Source organism: Trachemys scripta, chromosome 4, assembly GCF_013100865.1.
Source record: "Trachemys scripta elegans isolate TJP31775 chromosome 4, CAS_Tse_1.0, whole genome shotgun sequence".
NCBI classification, from domain to species: domain Eukaryota; kingdom Metazoa; phylum Chordata; order Testudines; family Emydidae; genus Trachemys; species Trachemys scripta.
In genome coordinates this window covers 62,554,184-62,573,981 of record NC_048301.1, presented here as the reverse complement: position 1 = coordinate 62,573,981, position 19,798 = coordinate 62,554,184, and the positions used below count along the sequence as shown (strand labels likewise).

General features: G+C 43.4%; 1 protein-coding gene across 3 annotated transcripts in view; it reads left to right on the top strand.

Moving 5' to 3' along the window:
* Positions 1 to 19,798, top strand: part of VPS39 (VPS39 subunit of HOPS complex) — a 44,435-nt gene that overhangs the window by 7,176 nt on the left and 17,461 nt on the right. For all 3 annotated transcript variants that reach the window (XM_034769154.1, XM_034769155.1, XM_034769156.1), the window contains 8 exons: positions 402 to 496; positions 2,640 to 2,738; positions 3,518 to 3,610; positions 4,720 to 4,903; positions 5,514 to 5,634; positions 7,533 to 7,653; positions 8,026 to 8,155; positions 9,172 to 9,314. In XM_034769154.1, coding sequence (XP_034625045.1) covers positions 402 to 496; positions 2,640 to 2,738; positions 3,518 to 3,610; positions 4,720 to 4,903; positions 5,514 to 5,634; positions 7,533 to 7,653; positions 8,026 to 8,155; positions 9,172 to 9,314 — 986 coding nt within the window. The remainder of the gene's footprint in view (positions 1 to 401; positions 497 to 2,639; positions 2,739 to 3,517; positions 3,611 to 4,719; positions 4,904 to 5,513; positions 5,635 to 7,532; positions 7,654 to 8,025; positions 8,156 to 9,171; positions 9,315 to 19,798) is intronic.

The window sequence follows — 19,798 nt, the reverse complement described above, 5'->3', positions numbered from 1 at the left end:
CTATTCACCACCCACAAATTTCAGGAGCCAGTTCAAAATGGTGGTTTTTTTTTTTAAATAAGAGCTTCCATCATGAACTTGCTGTGGCCTGCTTTCTCTTCTGTCCTACTTCCACTTTGTTTGCTTGTTAGCACCCATTCTTGGTTCCTTCATGCAGTCTTGCCACGGTTGGTGTGAGAGTCTTCTGCAACCCAGAAACCTTTTTATCTCACTGATTGTTTTCAAATGCGGGGGAACCCATCCCCTTCCTATGCTGAAACTCTTAATTTCTCTCACTAGTTTGGATCTGCTTTGTAAACATACTTACATTTATAAAGTGTTTTGTGATAGTTTGTGTAAATTAAAAATGAGTTGCATGTGTTAAATTATTGAACAATAATTAGGAATTTTGTCTAAAACAGAAAATAACATTTATGTCCACGACCTGTTGACATTTCAACAAATCACCACAGTCTCTAAGGCAAAAGGTGCATCTCTGTTCACCTGTGACTTACAGGTAAGTGGAGGCAGGTTAATGTTGCAAGCGTTCTGACAAAATCTCATAACAAGGACTAACTTTCGAATTTCTCAGAGGGTTTGGTATGTTAAATTTAAAATGAAAATAATTGTATTATATGAGAAATTAGGAGATGTTGTGGTTCAGCACTTCTGAAAATCAGGCTGCTTATTTACATATTTAACAATGGACTTAAGAACTTCACTCCAGGAATACAAGTTTTAAAAATGTTGGTCTTGGTCCCTCCCTCCACTTTGTAAGAGTATACTTGGTTGTAATTTTGGCCTTTCACCCATCGATTCAAGACTTAACTGAATTTTCATCCTAAGTGATGAGATTTTTAAAGTGTTCTTCGAGTGCTTTTTTCATTTGGAAGCCATCCGCATCTTGGGACTTAAAATGGGGCTTACAAAGGTAATGGAATCACCATTTGAGTGATTCTTTGAATTTTCACTTCACAATCTTTTTCTGAAGATTTGTTTCTGGTAACAGTTACATTAACCTACAGTGTCTTGGAGACACTAATGGCTGATTCAATCTATATAATGTTCCATAAGGATAAGGTGGTCCTTCATCCGGGTCCTACGGTCTTATAAAAATGGTCTCTTATTTACACGTAAATCAGTTCATCAGTTTACCTGTACTTTGGTCCCCAAGCCTTGCTCATAGCTAGAGGAGACTTAAGTTGATGGTATACCTCTAGTGCTTTGATTTACTCTTCACAGGAAGCTTGGTCTTTGTAATTAGGCAAGCTGAAACTTTTGCCCAGTGATAAACATTTTCTTATAATTATTTAGTCTTGGGCTTCTAGTGTTAACATACAGCATAATGCTAAATCTTATGAAACATGCAAATCCAAGTGTTAGTGTCTTGGTTTACTTTTTGTGTGTGGGTGTCTGACTTAATGTGTACTTGCAGTGGTGCTTCTTGTCAAACTGTTCTAATTAACTAGTATACAAAACATAGATCATAGTTCATTAATATGATCATGTCTCCCTTTCTTTGAATCCCTTGTTTCCCACTCCTTCACCACATAAGTGTCTAGTTTCTTCTTTACATTCAAGATCCTGACTAATGCCAATTTCTAATGCTTATCTGTCCCTGTCTTTTTCATATTGCCACAGTCCTTTCCACTTCACCAGTAATATTATTTTCCACCTCTATCTTTTTCTCCCACCCTGCTCAACTCCATGTGGAACCCCTCTTGGAGCTGATATGTAAAGCACTGCCCTCTCCATATTCATATTCCTACCATGATGCTGTCAAGCAATTAATTAACTAATGATGAGGTGGAAGGGTAACTGGGGACAGCAAAACACCATTGACCACTTAGAGTAGGAGAAAAAGGTACAAACAACTTCTCTCTTGTTGACTGAAGGGTCTTGGGGAAAGACAGTGCCTTTCTTTGTTTGTACAGCACCTAGCACACTGTTGGAGCTACAGGAAAAATAGTAGGAGTAGATGGCTGAATAGTGGGCAATGGCAATTGGTGGCTTTCACCTCTTCAGATCTAGCTCAGGGTAGTAGTGACTGAGCCATTACCATCTTGAAGGCTGGCTGGTTGACTACATGAAAGAGTTTGGTGCATCTTGTCCTTGGGGAAATGGAACAGGTGTCCTCATTGCATAAACCACCATCACAAAGTTTGGTCTCTGCAGAAAGGTCAGTCTATGCCTGTTCATTCAGTCTTTGGCCTATCTTTTTCTGTATAGAGGCCGTCTCACCAAAATAAGGTTGAGGTACAGTGGCAAATGTGGGTAAGCTTATACTGCTGCTACCCAATTCAGTCTCCAGAGCTGTTATCCTGGTAGCTTTCATTAACAGTAGAGTTCTTGATAAAAGACCTATTGTGGCCTGGATTTATCTTGCATTAATTATTTCAGAATGCATCTCAAAGAATCTTTCTTCTGGCCACATGCACATCTGAACTCAAGTTCAGCACCTTGATTGACATCCACTTGGGGTTTGGCCCAGTGAGAAAATAGTCCATGGTGACCCGATGGGAGCATGAAAGTTTACTCAGCTGCAACGTAGCTCTTCCATTGGCCAGTTGTGCTATAGGTTTAGGATTAATTATGGCCCTATATTATCTTCCTTATTTACCTTCTAATCCTAATGCATGTGAGGCTGTCTGTTTTCACAGCACTCTGATACAGGGGAGGAGGTGCTGAGGATGTGCGTGGCAGTGCGGAAGAAGCTACAGCTGTATTTCTGGAAGGACAGGGAGTTCTATGAGCTACAGGTGAGATAGTGGTGTGGGAACCACTAGACTGTATGAGAGCCCTTGCAAGAGTATCAAATTGTTTTTAATACCCCAGTTTAATCAGCAGTATAATTCAGAATTAGTGCTCTTGATAATGCATGGTTTAACAAAGAAGCAGCAATTGAAAGCAAAGTGTTGATACCATTGAAATAATGGATTGGGAGCTAGATATGGATGAAAATCATCAGGAGCCAATAGACTGACTCCTTTCTTGAAGATGATGTGTAGTGATAGAAAGATACAATTTGTATACAATCCTAATTGTCCTCTGCATTCTAGCTCTGATCCACTTTGAGACCCAATTAAATAACTGTTCAGAAAGGTCACACTGTCTAGTTGCAGAATGCCCTGCCGCTGTGCAGAAAACTGGAGTTGGGACATTCTAGCTAAATCCTGTCATTCCCTGGCCAGGAAGGGTTGGGAGTGACTCTAAAGTAGACTCCACTTCTTAAACAGATATAGCCTGCCCTTTCCTGCAGCAAACATGATGCTAGTGAGAATTATTCAATGAGCATATCACTATTTTGCAGTAATATCTAATGTTTGAGGACTCTGCAGTTCTGTAGCTAGTAATCTTAAAAGAAACCTTTCCTACTGTGTAAGAGTGAAGAAAGGGTTATGTGCTAGTGTTATTGTACTGCCTCCTCCGCAATTAAATATGAAACAAACTTTCCAGACCACAGGTTAACAGGAGCCCGGGGAAGGCATAGTTAGCTCCTAAGGCAGCCAATGTGACTTATTTTCCTTTCATTCTTCAGGGGGACTTCAGTGTGCCGGATGTGCCCAAGTCTATGGCATGGTGTGAAAATTCTATCTGTGTAGGTTTCAAGAGAGACTATTATCTGATAAGGGTAAGAACAGGACTTTGAACTGAGTATGTAAGGGGATGTTAATAATTTTAGGGAGAGTACATAGACTGCTCCCAGGGAGGGAGGATTCAGAGTGAGAGACACAATTTATCATAAAAATGTGCCATTTTTGACATGCTGTCTTTCAACTGACACCTCCTTCCACAAAAGCATGCATGTTCCTTTAAATTGCCTGTCTTTCTGAAAGAAAAAAACTATCTTGCTGTTGCAAGTAATGCCTAAGATTAGTTTAACTGAAGTAAATTAAGAAAACATTTTTTCATCTGGGCAGCACTTTAACTCAGTTTCATAGTTTCCCTTTTGTATTTACACCTCAACATAAGAGGGGAAAATATTTTAAAGATAACCTATTCAGTAGGGTTTTTTTAAGCGAGGTTATTCAAGGGGCAGAGTAACTTCACCAAAATTATTTTAGTCCTTTCGCTGAAATTAAACAGCTTCAATTTGACAACATCCCTTTAAATATCTAAATTCATCCACTGTTAATTATTTGAGATTCCACAGCAGGGATGAAATGAAATAGTGCCTTCTATTCGTTGGTTAATTTGACAAACATTAACAATAAAGTCATAACTATTACCATTACTATAATTTTCCATCTTTATCATTTTATGCTGATATTTTAGGAAAATGGAATCCATACCTATGGTGCTGTCACTTAAATAAGGCCCATATATGAATGAGAAGGGTGTCCAAGGAAAATCCATGGACTACTGCACACTTTTACTGACATCAGTATTATCTTGCTATACAGACTCTATGCCTTGGTGGCTAAATAACAAGATCATCCAGTTACGGTAGTCTATTAGCAATAGGAACAGGCTTCCTCAAATTAAGAGGGAAAAACACAAATTTATTTTTAAATTGCAATGCTAACAAGTAATATTTTGATACATACAGAAGATGACCTACAAATAGCCTTCAAAGCTACCTTCATGTGTTAGTGGATATTTTGAGACTCCTGTATCACTTTCCAAAAAAAAAAAAAGCTATAAAGTCAGTCTTTTCATCAAGTAGTCTTCTATAGTTTTGAGATGACAACTCCACTGTGAAAGCTGAATGACCTTTCCCCTCCCCCCTTCCTCTCACAGGTGGATGGGAAAGGGTCCATCAAAGAACTGTTCCCCACAGGGAAGCAGCTTGAACCATTGGTGGCTCCCTTAGCAGATGGAAAAGTTGCAGTTGGTCAAGATGATCTAACGGTAGTACTTAACGAAGAAGGGATTTGTACTCAGAAAGGTGCCTTGAATTGGACAGACATTCCCATAGCTATGGGTGAGAACTAGAAGTTTTTTCCTTGCTGTAACTAAGCCAGGATTTGTCAGCTTTCTGTTCCTTATGAGTGGAGCAGATTTAAGTTTACTAGCTTAATGTATGAGGCTTTGATTGTGTCGCACTGGTTTTATTACAGTCATCTGAGTGCTAGTTAGCATGACCTATTGATTAGAGCAGAGCGGCATGGGTTATATTTTTGTCTCTACTTCCTTGCTCTCAACTTCTGTGCCCTCAGTTTCTTTTTCAGTACGGTGGGGCTAACCCCACCTTTGTAAAGTGATTTGAGATCTACAGATAAGACACTACATATGTGCCACTTGTTTTTGTAATTTAAAACCTGATTTTTGGCTTTTGTGAGCAGTTGAGTACTGCAGAATTTGCATGTGGTGAGAGAGAAGTGGCAAGGAAAACGGGGGGGGGGGGGGAGAAGAGATAGTAATGAATTGCTGTTAATTTTTAGCATTAAGCTCATTGATGGATTTGGGGGATGGGTGAGAAGGGCGTAATGTACTGAAAATTTCTGGAAAGAAGTTATGTAGTGAGTTGTGGCCCTTTCCAGGGTATATTGGAGAAATCCATCTGATGCATGCTTGTTCCATCTCCCAAACAGAACATCAGCCTCCATACATCATTGCGGTGCTACCAAGGTATGTGGAGATTCGCACTTTTGAACCCCGGCTGCTGGTGCAGAGTATTGAGCTGCAAAGACCACGCTTCATCACCTCCGGAGGGTACAAGAGCACTTCCTTTTTCATCTCTACCTATACCTAGTCTTTCTTCTTTGACAGCTTCTGTGTATTGTGCCCTTCCATACAATCTGAAATACAACTCTGGTAAACTAACACCATGAGTTCATCATCATGTTGTCTCTTTTCTGACCTGTGGAGTCAGAAGTTGTCAACAGCTCATAGCCAGAACCTTAATAATCTGCCTCTCTTGCCCCTACACTATGCTGTGTTGACCTTAGGGTTACTGTATAAGGGACTCTGTTCTCTTGTGTTCTACTGCTTTCTTGCAACTAAATTCCTCTGTACTTCTCACAGCCCTCTTCACTCTGCAGTGGCTAGTATAGACCGAATACTTGTATCCTTATTGCTTAGTTATGTAACCTGTTTTGATTTAATCTAACCTGATGATTTGGGGGTATAACTGCCCCCCCCCTTTTTTTTTGTAGAAGGCAGCTAGAAGCACTGACAAGTTTGCACAAAACTTTCTCTGGGAATTTATTTTTAAAAAGGCTTAAGATTAACAAAATGTGTCTGTGCTTGTGGGGTGAGGGCTGGGGAGGCTCATGTTCTGAGCACAACACAGGAAGCTAGAAAATCCTTAATTCTGTTCTGACTCCCTCCGACCTTGACTAAGCCACTTAAACACTCTTTCTCAGTTTCTCCATCTGTAAAGTAAAAGGTAATACTCACCTACCTCGCGTGGGCATTGAGGATTAATTGGGTGTTTAAGTTGCTCTAAATATGAAAAGTGGATGTTATTCAAGGCAGCATTACTGTCATCAAAGTAAAGTGAACATGTATAAGCTGATCTCTCATGGCTTTCAAGGGCATAGTGGAGGTTCCCTTGCTCTCTAGTAGAACCTTTGATTCCTGTTTCAAGCTTGATTATTGGGGTGGCTGCAGTAGTGTCTTGATGACAAGCTTCTTGTGGAAATGGAATACTGTGACCCTTTACGAGGGTACCCAGGATTGTGAGGCACTTTACTGCTGCCCTTAGCGTGAAGTAGTCTTGTCTGTGTATGCGTGATCAGTTCCCCGAAACCACCACCAGCCTCTGAAAGCATAAGCACTACCTCCTAGGCCTCTCCAGAGCTCACTTTCTCTGTACAGGTAGCAACAGGCACACAACAACCCCCAAATACTCAGTGTTCCCTGTAGCGTCCAGCCTTTATCAGTTGAATACTCAGACTCACCGGTCTGCTATTCCCAAACATCAGCTTCTAAGATTTAACTCAAGAGGAGCACATTGCTTAACACTTCTACACTTAAACTTGTTTTCATTATAAATATATATATATTATCAGTGACTAGAGATGTAAGTAAATAATGAGTAATAACATTGGAAACAAATGGTTACATATAAAACACAATTGTAACATGCTTTCTAGAAACTAATCTTAACTAACAAATTACTCTTTTGTCCAAAGAAATTTCTCACTCAAAGTTCTCCTCAGTGTTTTCAGCCAAGCCTGGTTGAGACTCCTTTTGCATGAAGCAAAAGCACTGTCCTTTTACTTCCTCAGTGAAGGGTGCCTGGGTGTCCCTTTGTACCCCCAAATATACACAAGCAAGCCTTTGATAAGCACCCCAAGATAAGGGTCTCTTCCTTTTAGTTCCTTTCTGAAGTTGTTTCTTGCAATCCAGCTGCAGGTATCTAATTGCAGTGTAGACATACCCTGAGTGTCCTCAGGAATTCATAGTGGTGGTTTAATCGCTTTCTGTTTTGCCTTCACCACCATGTTGAGCAGGGGAAAGGAGAACTTGAGTAACCTCACCACTTCAGTATATCTGGTTAAGTCATACATGTGTTAACCAGGATTGACTGTTCTTGCAAAATATGGGATAGAGTTCCTGCCTCACTATTACATCTTAGTAACCTGCCTTTTCTCTTCCAATTATAGTACGAATATTGTGTATGTGGCCAGCAATCATTTTGTTTGGCGTCTCCTTCCCGTCTCCATAGCAACCCAGATCCAGCAGCTTCTCCAAGACAAGCAGTTTGAATTGGCTCTGCAGTTGGCGGTAAGTTGTCTTCTTTAGTGGTGTAGGTGGAATACACTATTTGTAGTGCTGGGGTATAGAACCATGGGCCAGTCTCTGTAGTTTGTTTGGTAACTGCTGCCACTAAGCACTGTTGCAAGCCCTGAGGTCTTAACCTCCTTGATGTCCACTTCACACAAACTCTCTAGTTCCTCCTGATTAACCCTTTAGCCATTTAACATCTTCCTGTCTCCAGGTTCTACTCTGCTATCCAGTGCTGCCCATCCTTGACAAGCTGTCTGTTTTTAGAAGTTTAGGTGCTTTTGGTCACCTCTTCAATCCTGGATTTTTCCATTCTCTTTATATTTAAACACAAGAATTCTTCCTATTATTCCTGGGTTTGTATTTGTGTAGGAAATGAAAGATGATTCAGATAGTGAAAAGCAACAACAGATTCATCACATTAAGAACCTTTATGCCTTTAACCTCTTCTGCCAGAAGCGCTTCGATGAATCCATGCAGGTTTTTGCCAAGCTTGGTACAGGTAACTTGGTATAGTCTGGGGTTGAAGAATGTGGGTGAGGGGAGACTACAGTAAATCTCACCTGAAATTGACATTGGTGCTGAACTTGATTTTGTTTGAGAACAAGTAGTGTTGTCTTGTGCAGCCCAAAGATTAGTTTGTTGGTTAAATGCTGAAACCCCCCCACACACTACTCCACAAAAAGTGTCACAAGTTGAAATAGAAGTATAAGGGGCACCTGTACACTTGCCAATGTCTTCACTCTGAGGTCTGAGCACCAGCCACTGCTAAAAATCAGTGAGCCCTACCTGTTTTTCTGCCTGATGGACATTTCATGGAATGGAATACGAATGGAGTGAATGTCAAAAGTTCCTGAATAATCAACTTTCAGCTAAAGCCATGACTTTCAGTGAGTCTTAGGCACCTAAGTCACTTTTGGGCATTAGGACCTTTTGAAATCTACTCCTGGGACCAGAGGAGCAGATCAGGAACCAGGAGGGTCCTAAATTCTAATCTAAGTAATGAACTTTAGAGTTCGTAAACTGTGTGAAACTGATACTCATTAGTAAAGGGAACTGCTGGTCAGATCTGTCATTGTAATCTGTTCAGAAGGTCATTGGATTTATTATAATGGTGTCTTGTTCTTAGGAGCCTTTTGCAACCAGCAGTATTAATTCACAGTCCTGCCATTGTACCTCATTATTAGTGTTAGGATTCTGCACTAAGCTCTAGCAACGGAATGATTATCATGGATTGGGGAAGGCATGAACTTACAAGTTCTGCTCCAGCTCTGTCTGTCTCCCCCTTGCCTCACTTAACTTCTGCTTCCATTTCCTTGTGTGTAAAATGGGGCTATTTGATTAGTGATTTAATAGTGTAGAGACAATTATTTGTAAAGCACCAGGAAGATGAAACTACTAAGTATTGGGGGTTTGTCTATGATCAACTGCACTTATTACCGGAAAGCTATATAATACTGGTATTTTGGAAAACAAGATGCTATGAAACTTACAAATACTGGTTGTTTTTTTGCCTAGATCCCACTCATGTGATGGGTCTGTATCCTGACTTGCTGCCCACTGATTACAGGAAACAGTTGCAGTATCCTAATCCTCTGCCTGTGCTCTCTGGGGCTGAGCTGGAGAAAGCACACTTAGCACTCATAGACTATCTAACTCAGGTAAATGCTGTTAATATGTACCTCTAGGGAGTTTGGCTTCTGATGCCCAGCCCTGACCTGGTAACTTCAGTAAGGGGGCATTGCATAGCAGGGAGATGTGTCAGAAGAATACAGTGCTGGATTTGAAGCATACCCTAAATGTATCTGGTAGCTATGCTTTCCCTCTCACGGGTTCCCATGGACTACTATACTGTTCTCTCCCTTGAAGCCTTCTGTATAATAGACTGAATGGATAGTTTGTGTCTCTACTTATATTTTTGCTGAATAATAATTAAACTTCTCTATTGATTTTAAGAAATTGGAAAGCTGTTTAATGCCTCTAGCTTTTTAAAAAATGTCTCCATTCATCCTTGCTATTTTGAGGGTTTCCTTCACTTTTTTCTTAACTTTACAACATTCAAATGGGAAATTGGCCCTTTTCTGGATTTCTTAATAAATATGAACATTTGTCCCTTTATTACAGTGAACAGGTTGGCAGTAAACATTTTTAAAAAATACACATTGAATCTTTCTGGGGAGCCAAAAATAGATGGTTTTAATGTGTCTGAAAATTATTGTTCGATATTTGTGTAACATAGGACTAAAGCAATGGACAAGAGAGCTATTAAGTGAGCATTCTGATAGTCAAATTAATGCTGCAAAACTCATCTGTTTTCTTGGGACTTGGAGACGTGCTGGGATGAGAATTAATTGATGAGTTTAGTTGCAATAGAATTAATTTACAGAGTGGTTTTCAGATCTTTGAGTAGATGCAACAGTGTATTCCACTTAATTTTATGTTTGCACAGTAAACCGGAGCCGGAGAATTTTGCCTATCAGTACCTGTAGAGTGGTGATGGGGCTCGTGCCTCATGGTCATAGTCCCTCCCATGGCTATATGAGGGGGTGGTACCACCTGGACTTGTCTCAGTTCCTTCTTACCGCCTTTGGCCGGAGTCAGGAACCGCACAGACGTCCAACCTTGCAACCTCTGTTTCTTAGTGACTTTTCTAGTTGTATATAGTTAATTAGTGTTAGCTTTCGTTTAATGACCAGGGAGGAGTATAAAAATATTGCTCAGGCGTGCAGGAGTGAAATCAGGAAGGCCAAATCACACTTGGAGTTGCAGTTAGCAAGAGATGTTAAGAGTAACAAGAAGGGTTTCTTCAGGTATGTTAGCAACAAGAAGAAAATCAAGGAAAGTGTGGGCCCCTTACTGAATGAGGGAGGCAACCTAGTGACCGAGGATGTGGAAAAAGCTAATGTACTCAATGATTTTTTTGCCTCTGTCTTCACGCACAAGGTCAGCTCCCAGATTGCTGCACTGGGCAGTACAGCATGGGGAGAAGGTGACCCACCCTCTGTGGAGAAAGAAGTGGTTCGGGACTATTTAGAAAAACTGGACGTGCACAAGTCCATGGGGCCGGATGCGCTGCATCCGAGGGTGCTAAAGGAGTTGGCGGGTGAGATTGCAGAGCCATTAGCCATTATTTTTGAAAACTCATGGCGATCGGGGGAGGTCCCAGATGACTGGAAAAAGGCTAATGTAGTGCCCATCTTTAAAAAAGGGAAGAAGGAGGATCCGGGGAACTACAGGCCAGTCAGCCTCACCTCAGTCCCTGGAAAAATCATGGAGCAGGTCCTCAAGGAATCAATTATGAAACATTTAGAGGAGAGGAAAGTGATCAGGAACAGTCAGCATGGATTCACGAAGGGGAAGTCGTGCCTGACTAACCTAAGTGCCTTCTATAATGAGATAACTGGCTCTGTGGATGAGGGGAAAGCAGTGGATGTGTTATTCCTTGACTTTAGCAAAGCTTTTGATACGGTCTCCCACAGTATTCTTGCCGCCAAGTTAAAGTAGTATGGGCTGGATGAATGGACTGTAAGATGGATAGAAAGCTGGCTAGATCGTCGGGCTCAATGGGTAGTGATCAATGGCTCCATGTCTAGTTGGCAGCCGGTTTCAAGCGGAGTGCCCCAAGGGTCGGTCCTGGGGCCGGTTTTGTTTAATATCTTTATTAATGATCTGGAGGATGGTGTGGACTGCACTCTCAGCAAGTTTGCAGATGACACTAAACTAGGAGGTGTGGTAGATGCACTAGAGGGTAGGGATTGGATACAGAGGGACCTAGACAAATTAGAGGATTGGGCCGAAAAAAACCTGATGAGGTTCAACAAGGACAAGTGCAGAGTCCTGCACTTAGGACGGAAGAATCCCATGCACTGCTACAGACTAGGGACCGAATGGCTAGGTAGCAGTTCTGCAGAAAAGGACCTAGGGGTCACAGTGGACGAGAAGCTGGATATGAGTCAACAGTGTGCTCTTGTTGCCAAGAAGGCTAACGGCATTTTGGGCTGTATAAGTAGGGGCATTGCCAGCAGATCGAGGAACGTGATCGTTCCCCTTTATTCGACATTGGTGAGGCCTCATCTGGAATACTGTGTCCAGTTTTGGGCCCCACACCACAAGAAGGATGTGGAAAAATTGGAAAGAGTCCAGCGGAGGGCAACAAAAATGATTAGGGGTCTGGAGCACATGACTTATGAGGAGAGGCTGAGGGAACTGGGATTGTTTAGTCTCCAGAAGAGAAGAATGAGGGGGGATTTGATAGCAGCCTTCAACTACCTGAAGGGGGGTTCCAAAGAGGATGGAGCTCGGCTGTTCTCAGTGGTGGCAGATGACAGAACAAGGAGCAATGGTCTCAAGTTGCAGTGGGGGAGGTCCAGGTTGGATATCAGGAAAAACTATTTCACTAGGAGGGTGGTGAAACACTGGAATGCGTTACCTAGGGAGGTGGTGGAGTCTCCTTCCTTGGAGGTTTTTAAGGCCCGGCTTGACAAAGCCCTGGCTGGGATGATTTAGCTGGGAATTGGTCCTGCTTTGAGCAGGGGGTTGGACTAGATGACCTCTTGAGGTCCCTTCCAACTCTGATATTCTATGATTTCTCTGGTGGTGATCTCACCAGGATTTAAACATTGTGCAGAGGAGCAATCTCCAACGATCCCCATGCACGGTGCTTGCTGTGCTTTGGCTACTAATACCCTGTCTCTACCAGTGGCCTCCATGCAATCTGGGACACTGCAGAGGTCCAACTCTTCATCTTGTTCTAAAGCAAGATCACTGGGCGGGTCTGTGCCTGTGACAGGCCCAGGCACTGGTGGAGTCTTCCCGGCCCGAAGCCTCCAGTGTTGTCCAGGTCCGTCAGTCCTGGAGCTGGATCCATCTCGGGCACGTTTAACTGCTTCATCTTCGTCCCTGGACAATTCCGTGGTGCCTAGTTCTTCCTCTCCTTCAGTACCAGAGGATTTCAAGACCTACCAGGGCCTCTTGTGATGTGTGGCTGCTTTCCTAGCTATTCAAGCAGAGTTCCTGCAGGCGAATACCCATAAGCTGTTGGCTATCCCGCAGCTGTCTGCCCCTGGGAAAGTCACCCTCTCTCTTAATGATTTGCTCTGAGAGCCTGCTAATGTTCTCTGAAGCATGCTGACTTTGATAGCACCTACTGTGGAGCACGTGGAGAAGTGCTATTTCATCCTGGTGCAGGGATTTGAGGGTTTTTACTCTTGTCTGGCCCCAAATTCCCTGGTCGTAACTGCAGTGAATGATAGAGCTCAGCAGGGCAGATTTAAGTCTACTCCCAGGGATAAGGCCTCTAAACAAATGGACCTGATGGGTAGGAAGATTTACACCTTCTGATCCTTGCAGATGTGTGTTGCTAATCAGCAGTCATTGCTGTCCAAATATGATTTTGTAAACTGGACGGCTGCGTCTAAGGTTGCAGGCCGGCTGCCTGAAGCCTTGAGAGAGGAATTTTGGGCCTTTATCACTGAAGGATGCTTGGTGGCTAAAACTTTGTTGAAGTCTATGCTGAATGTCATGGCTACTTTGGCTAGAGTGGCCTCAGCGGTGACCATGAGAAGGGTGTTGTGGCTGCAGAATTTGGGCACTACTCCTGATGTGCAACAAGCCATAGAGGATTTGCCCTTTGGTGGCCTAGTGCTTTTTTTTGAATGGATGACTCTGCATTCCTTCAAGGACTGTAGGGCTACATTATGTTCTGTGAGGGTGTACACACTGTCAATGCAGAAGCACCACTTCAGTGATCATCATCAGCAGTATTGTCTGCTGTATACACTTGGTCAGCCTTTCCCTCCTCCAAGACAGTGGAGTTACCCCAGAAAGTGGCATAGGTCCCAGAGGAAGAGGCATTTGGCTCAGGGGTTTGGCCAGTCCATATGCCTTCCCCAGGCATCCCCCAAGCACTCATTTTGACTCCTTAGTCCGGGTCAGTGTTCCAGTCATCGCTCCCTTCTCCCTGTCCCCTGATTTGGGGACAAGCTGGCTTGCTTTCACAATGCTTGGGGCTTGATCACCACCGACAGTTGGGTCCTAAGCACGATCAGATTGGGCTGTGCCATCCAGTTCCTTCCATTTCCCCCCACCCCTTCTTCAGGGATCCCTCACAAGATGCTCTACTGGCTTTGGGAACGGTGAAGGGGGTTCTGCTAGAACACTGGAGTCAGGGCTTCTATTCCCAGTACTCTCTGGTGCCCAGATCGAAGGGAGAGGTAAGACCCATTCTTGACATTTGTGGCCTTGACAAATATCAGATACATGAGGTTCTCAATGGTCACTATCGACTATCTTCCCCGCGTTGGCTCAGAATGACTGGTTTGCTGCTAAGGACCTTCAGGATGCCTGCTTTCCTGTGGCAATTCTACCGAGCCACAGAAAATTCCTTTGATTAGTCGAAGCAGAGCTCCATTTTCAGTATATGGTGTTTCCCTTCAGCCTCTCTTCTCTCTTCAGATATTTTTACCAAATGCATGGTTATGGTGACTGCATACCTCAGGAGGAAAGGAATCCACACCTCCCCATACTTGAATAACTGGCTACTGAGAGGCAAGTCCAGAGAGGAAATCCTTTGTCAACACTACACTGCGCTTGCTAGACCATCTGGTCTCCTCCTAAATGCCAGGAAGTCATCTTTGGTTCTCACTCAGAAAATTGAGTTAATTGGGACCCTAATAGACTCTATAAGTTTCAGAGCATTTTTGCTGACTGATCACTTTCAGGTGATTTGCCACCTGTTCCTCAGTCTGCGATGTCAGCCTTTCATGACAGTTTGGATGTGCCTGAGGCTCTTGAGCTATGTGTCTGCTTGCACACAGGTGGTCCAGTTTGCAAGGTTGTGTCTTCTACCCCTTCAAAAGTAGCTCAGGACAGCTTACTGACAGATTGTTCACTCCTTGGACAGATTGGTCCATCTCCCTCCACTGGTCCTGGACTCATTGCAGTGCTTGACGCTTTCCAAGAGTGTTTCAGGGCATTCCCTTCGTCTGGCCCTTACCAACAAAACAGTTGTCACTCGTGTCTCCCTGATGGGCTAGGGAGTGCATCTGGGATTGCTGCAAGTTCAAGGTCTGAGGTTGGAGCAGGAATCCACTGCCTATCAATGTGCTGGAGCTTCGGGCTATCTGTAATGCTTGCCATGCTTTTCTGGACCATTATAGAGATATACCATCTCAGCAGGTATTCTTCCCTGAGTCACAAATAACCCGGAGGATACTTGCCTTTAGTGATTATCTTCGCAGCTTGGGGCATTCCGATGATTGATCTTTTTGCTACGCGGGAGAAAGGAAACATCTGTTATTTTCTCGAAGAGAGCCTCAATCTGGGCTCCATGTCTGCTTTCCATCTTAGCTGGCAGTTGTCTCTCTTGTACGCTTTCCCTGATCCTGCTCATCCCAGAGGTTATCCTCAAGCTAAAGGCAGACCTGGCCAAGCTCATTCTCATAGCTCCGGCGTGGCCGAAGCAGTGCTGGTTCTCCAACTTTCTTGCACTGTCAGTTCAGCCTCCCATACCCCTTCCCCCCCCATCTCGTCCTACTCTGACAGAATCATGGTCACACCTTACCAACCAAATAGCTTTCTTTGACAGGGTAACAAGCCTTGTAGATCGGGAGGAAGCGAGTAGGCGTGGTATGTCTTGACTTTATTAAGGCCTTTTGATTCTGTCTCTCATGACCTTCTCGTAAACAAAGTAGGAAAATACAATCTAGATGGAGCTTCTATAAGGTGGGTGCATAACTACTGTCTGGGAATGGTTTTCAACCAATTATCAGTGGTTCACAGTCAAGCTGGAAGGGCATAATGAATGGGGTCCGGCATGGATCAGTTTTGGGTCTGGTTCTGTTCAATATCTTTATCAGTGATTTAGATAAAGGCATACAGTGTACCCTTATAAAGTTCCCAGATGATACTAAGCTGGGAGGAGTTGCAAGTGCTTTTGAGGATAGGATTAAAATGCAAAATGAACTGGAGAAATGGTCTGAAGTAAATAGTACAATAAAGACATGCAAAGTACTCCACTTAGGAAGGAACAATCAGTTACACACCTACAAAATGGGAAATGACTGCCTAGGAAGGAGTACTGCAGAAAGGCATCTGGGGGTCATAATAGACCACAAGCTAAATGAGTCAACAGTGTAACACTGTTGCCCTCTCCTCTCCCCCCCCCCCCCCCCAAAAAAAAAAAGCAAACATCATTCTGGGACGTATTAGCAGGAGTGTTGTAAGCAGGGCATGAAGGAAATTCTTCTGCTCTACTCCATGCTGATTCGGTCTCAACTGGAGTATTGTGTCCAGTTCTGGGCACCACATTTCCGGAAAGATGTGGACAAATTGGAGAAAGTCCCGAGAAGAGCAACAAGAATGATTAAAGGTCTAGAAAATATGACCTATGAGGGAAGATTGAAAAAAAAAAATTGGGTTTTAGTCTGGAGAAGAGAAGACTGAGAGGGGAGAGTTTCAAGTACATAAATGGTTGTTACAAGGAGGAGGGAGAAAAATGGTTCTTGTTAACCTCTAAGGATAGGGAAAGAAGCAATGGGCTTAACTTAAACTGTCATAGGATAGGTCCTCTTATGGATCGGTAACTGGTTAAAAGATAGGAAACAAAGGGTGGGAATAAATGGTCCGTTGTCAGAATGGCGAGAGGTAAATAGTGGTGTCCCCCAGGGGTCTGTTCTGTGATCAGTCCTGTTCAACATATTCATAAATGATCTGGAAAAAGGGGTAAACAGTGAGGGGAAAAAATTTGCAGATGATACAAAACTACTCAAGATAGTTAAATCCCAGGCAGACTGCGAATCGCTACAAAAGGATCTCTCAAAACTGGGTGACTTGGCAACAAAATGGCAGATGAAATTAAATGTTAAGTGCAAAGTAATGCACATGGGAAAACATAACCCCAACTACACATATAAAGTGATGGGGTCTAAAGTAGCTGTTACCACTCAAAGAGATCTTGGCGTCATTGTGGATAGTTCTCTGAAAACATCCACTCAATGTGCAGCAGCAGTCAAAAAAGCTAGCAAAATGTTGGGAATCCATTAAGAAGGGGATAGATAATAAGAGAGAAAATATCCTATTGCTTCTATATAAATCCATGGTACGCCCACATCTTGAATACTGTGTCCAGATGTGCTCGCTCCATCTCTAAAAAGATACAGTATATTGGAATTGGGAAAAAATTCAGAAAAGGACAACAAAATGATTAGGAGTATGAAATGGCTTCTGTATGAGGAGAGATTAATAAGACTGGGACTTCTCATTTTGGAAAAGAGATTATTAAGGGGGGATATGATCGAGGTCTATAAAATCGTGACTGATGTGGAGAAAGGAAGTGTTAAATAAATAGGGAAGCGTTATTTACTCCTTCTGTTAACACACGAACTAGGGGTCACCAAATGAAATTAATAAACAGCAGTTCTAAAACAAACAAAAGGAAGTATTTCTTCACAAGAAGAACAGTCAACCCATGGAACTCCTTACCAGGGGATGTTGTGAAGGCCAAGACTATAACAGGGTTCAAAAAAGAACTAGATAATTTCATGGAGATTAGGATGGAAGAATCACATGCACTGCTACAGACTAGGGACCGAGTGGCTAGGCAGCAGTTCTGCAGAAAAGGACCTGGGGATTACAGTGGATGAGAAGCTGGATATGAGTCAACAGTGTGCCCTTGTTGCCAAGAAGGCTAATGGCATTTTGGGCTGTATAAGTAAGGGCATTGCCAGCAGATCAAGGGACATGATCATTCCCCTCTATTCAGCATTGGTGAGGCCTCATCTTTCATAGAATATCAAGATTGGAAGGGACCTCAGGAGGTCATCTAGTCCAACCCCCTGCTCCAAACAGGACTAATCCCCAGACAGATTTTTGCCCCAGATCCCTAAATGGCCCCTTCAAGGATTGAACTCACAACCCTGGGTTTAGCAGGCCAATGCTCAAATCACTGAGCTATCCTGCTGGAAGCGGCAGCCAGTACGTCCCTCGGCCCGCACCGCTTCCAGCAGCTCCCATTGGCCTGGAGCAGCGAACCGCAGCCACTGGGAGCCACAATCAGCCGAAGCTGAGGACGGGGCAAGTACACAAACTGGCCCGGCCCGCCAGGGACTTTCCCTGCTCAAGCGGCGGAACAAGTTTGGGAACCACTGATCTAGATAATACTTAGTCCTGCTATGAGAGCAGGGGACAGGACTAGATGACCTCTCCAGGTCCCTTCCAGTCCTATGATTCTGTAATCAACTCCCTGCATCGCCTGGTTTGGCTGCTTCATTGCTGAATGAGGAGAAAGTGTGGTATTTGGCAGCTGTTGAACAGGTCCTAATCAATAGATGAAAGCCCTCTACCAGAATGGCCTATTCAGCTAAATGGAAGCAGTTTTTGGTGTGCTCGTCAGCCCTCAAAATTCAACTGACCATGTCCTGAATAGGAGCCAGCTTGGAGTACTTGCTGCACCTTCAGGCATTGTGCTTGGCTTGTTGAGAGTACCTCAGGCAGCAATATCAGCATTTCATCCCTCTACTCAGGGAAGATCAGTCTTCTCCAATGCCATGATAGCAAGATTCTTATAAGGCTTCGTCTCCATCTTCCAGTCAGTGAGTTTGGTCCTCTATGGGACCATAAAATGGTCCTAGTGGCTTTAATGAGACCTCTATTTGAGCCCCTGGCATCTTGCCTTTTGTTTTTGTGTCAGAAGGCTGTGATTTCTGATAGCAATTAACATCTGCAAGGAGAGTTTGAGAGTTGCAGGCTCTGATGTAGAGCCTACTTATATGCAATTCTCTAAGGACAAAGTGACTTTTTAGGACTACATCCAACATTTTGTCAGTTCCATTTGAATCAGGTAGTATATTTACCTCTTTTCTTTCCTAAGCTGCGGTCATCTCCGGAGGAGCAGCGTCTTGACACATTGGATGTCAGGTGATGTCTAGCCTTCTGTCTGAACAGGAATAAACCATTTTGTGCTTCCCCTTACCTGTTTGTCATATTCAGATTGTATGGAGGGGCAAGCAGTCTCTTCAGATTATCTCTAAATGGATAACATCCTGTATCAAGGCTTCACATTAAATAGCTTCAGCTGTGCCTCCTCAGCAGATATGAGCTCGTTCTATGAGAGCACAAGGAACATGGATAGCATTTCTCAGTGATGTCTCAATAGTGGACACTTACAGGCTATTACATGGTCGTCCATACATTTATGAACCTTTATGCCATTTCTGCATCTTCCAGGACGGATGCAAGTTTTGGTAGGGTGATTCTTATTTAGGTAGACTCTGAGCCCCGCCTCCTGGGGGTGGGTACTGCTTGTGAGGCAGCTAAGTTGAATACACACAGCTGTATAAGAATGGCCATACTAGGTCAGACGAAAGGTCCATCCAGCCTAGTATCCTGCCTGCTGACAGTGGCCAATGCCATGTGCCCCAGAAGGAGTGAACCTAACAGGTAATGATCAAGTGATCTCTCTCCTGCCGTACATCTCCACCCTCTGACAAACAGAGGCTAGGGACACCGTTCCTTACCCATCCTGGCCAATAGCCGTTAATGGACTTAACCTCCATGAATTTATCTAGTTCTCTTTTAAACCCTGCTATAGTCCTAGCCTTCACAACCTCCTCAGGCAAGGAGGTATTTCAGACGTATCTACTCAAAGAAGAAACGCTTACTGTAACTGTAGTTCTTCAATATATGATGCAGGCATGAATTCCATAATCCACCCTCCATCCCCTCTGCCTTGGTCTCTAGTCTCTGAATACTTGGTGCAAAGGAACTGAGGGGAATTGGGGCAGTGCTGTCTCATATAGCTGGGGGGTTGGGGGAGTGTGTGCCTATGGCCACAAAGTGTGAGTGCTGCCCTCTATGGGTACTACTAGGCAAAATTTTCAGGTGTGCGTGCGCACCTAATATACTGGAGCTGAAATGGAATACATATTTGCATCACCTCTCAAAGAACCACAGTTGCAGTAAGTGACTGTTTCTTATGATTTTACGCCTGGTCAGAAGTGCATTTTAGCAGTTTAATGTAATTGTAGATTGTGTATTAAAATTGGAAGAGGACCCAGACTGCAGTATTGGTGTTCCTAGTACATAGTGTAAATTTTAAACATACTGTCAATAACTTGGGTTGATAGCTAAAAAGCCTAACTACATTGTG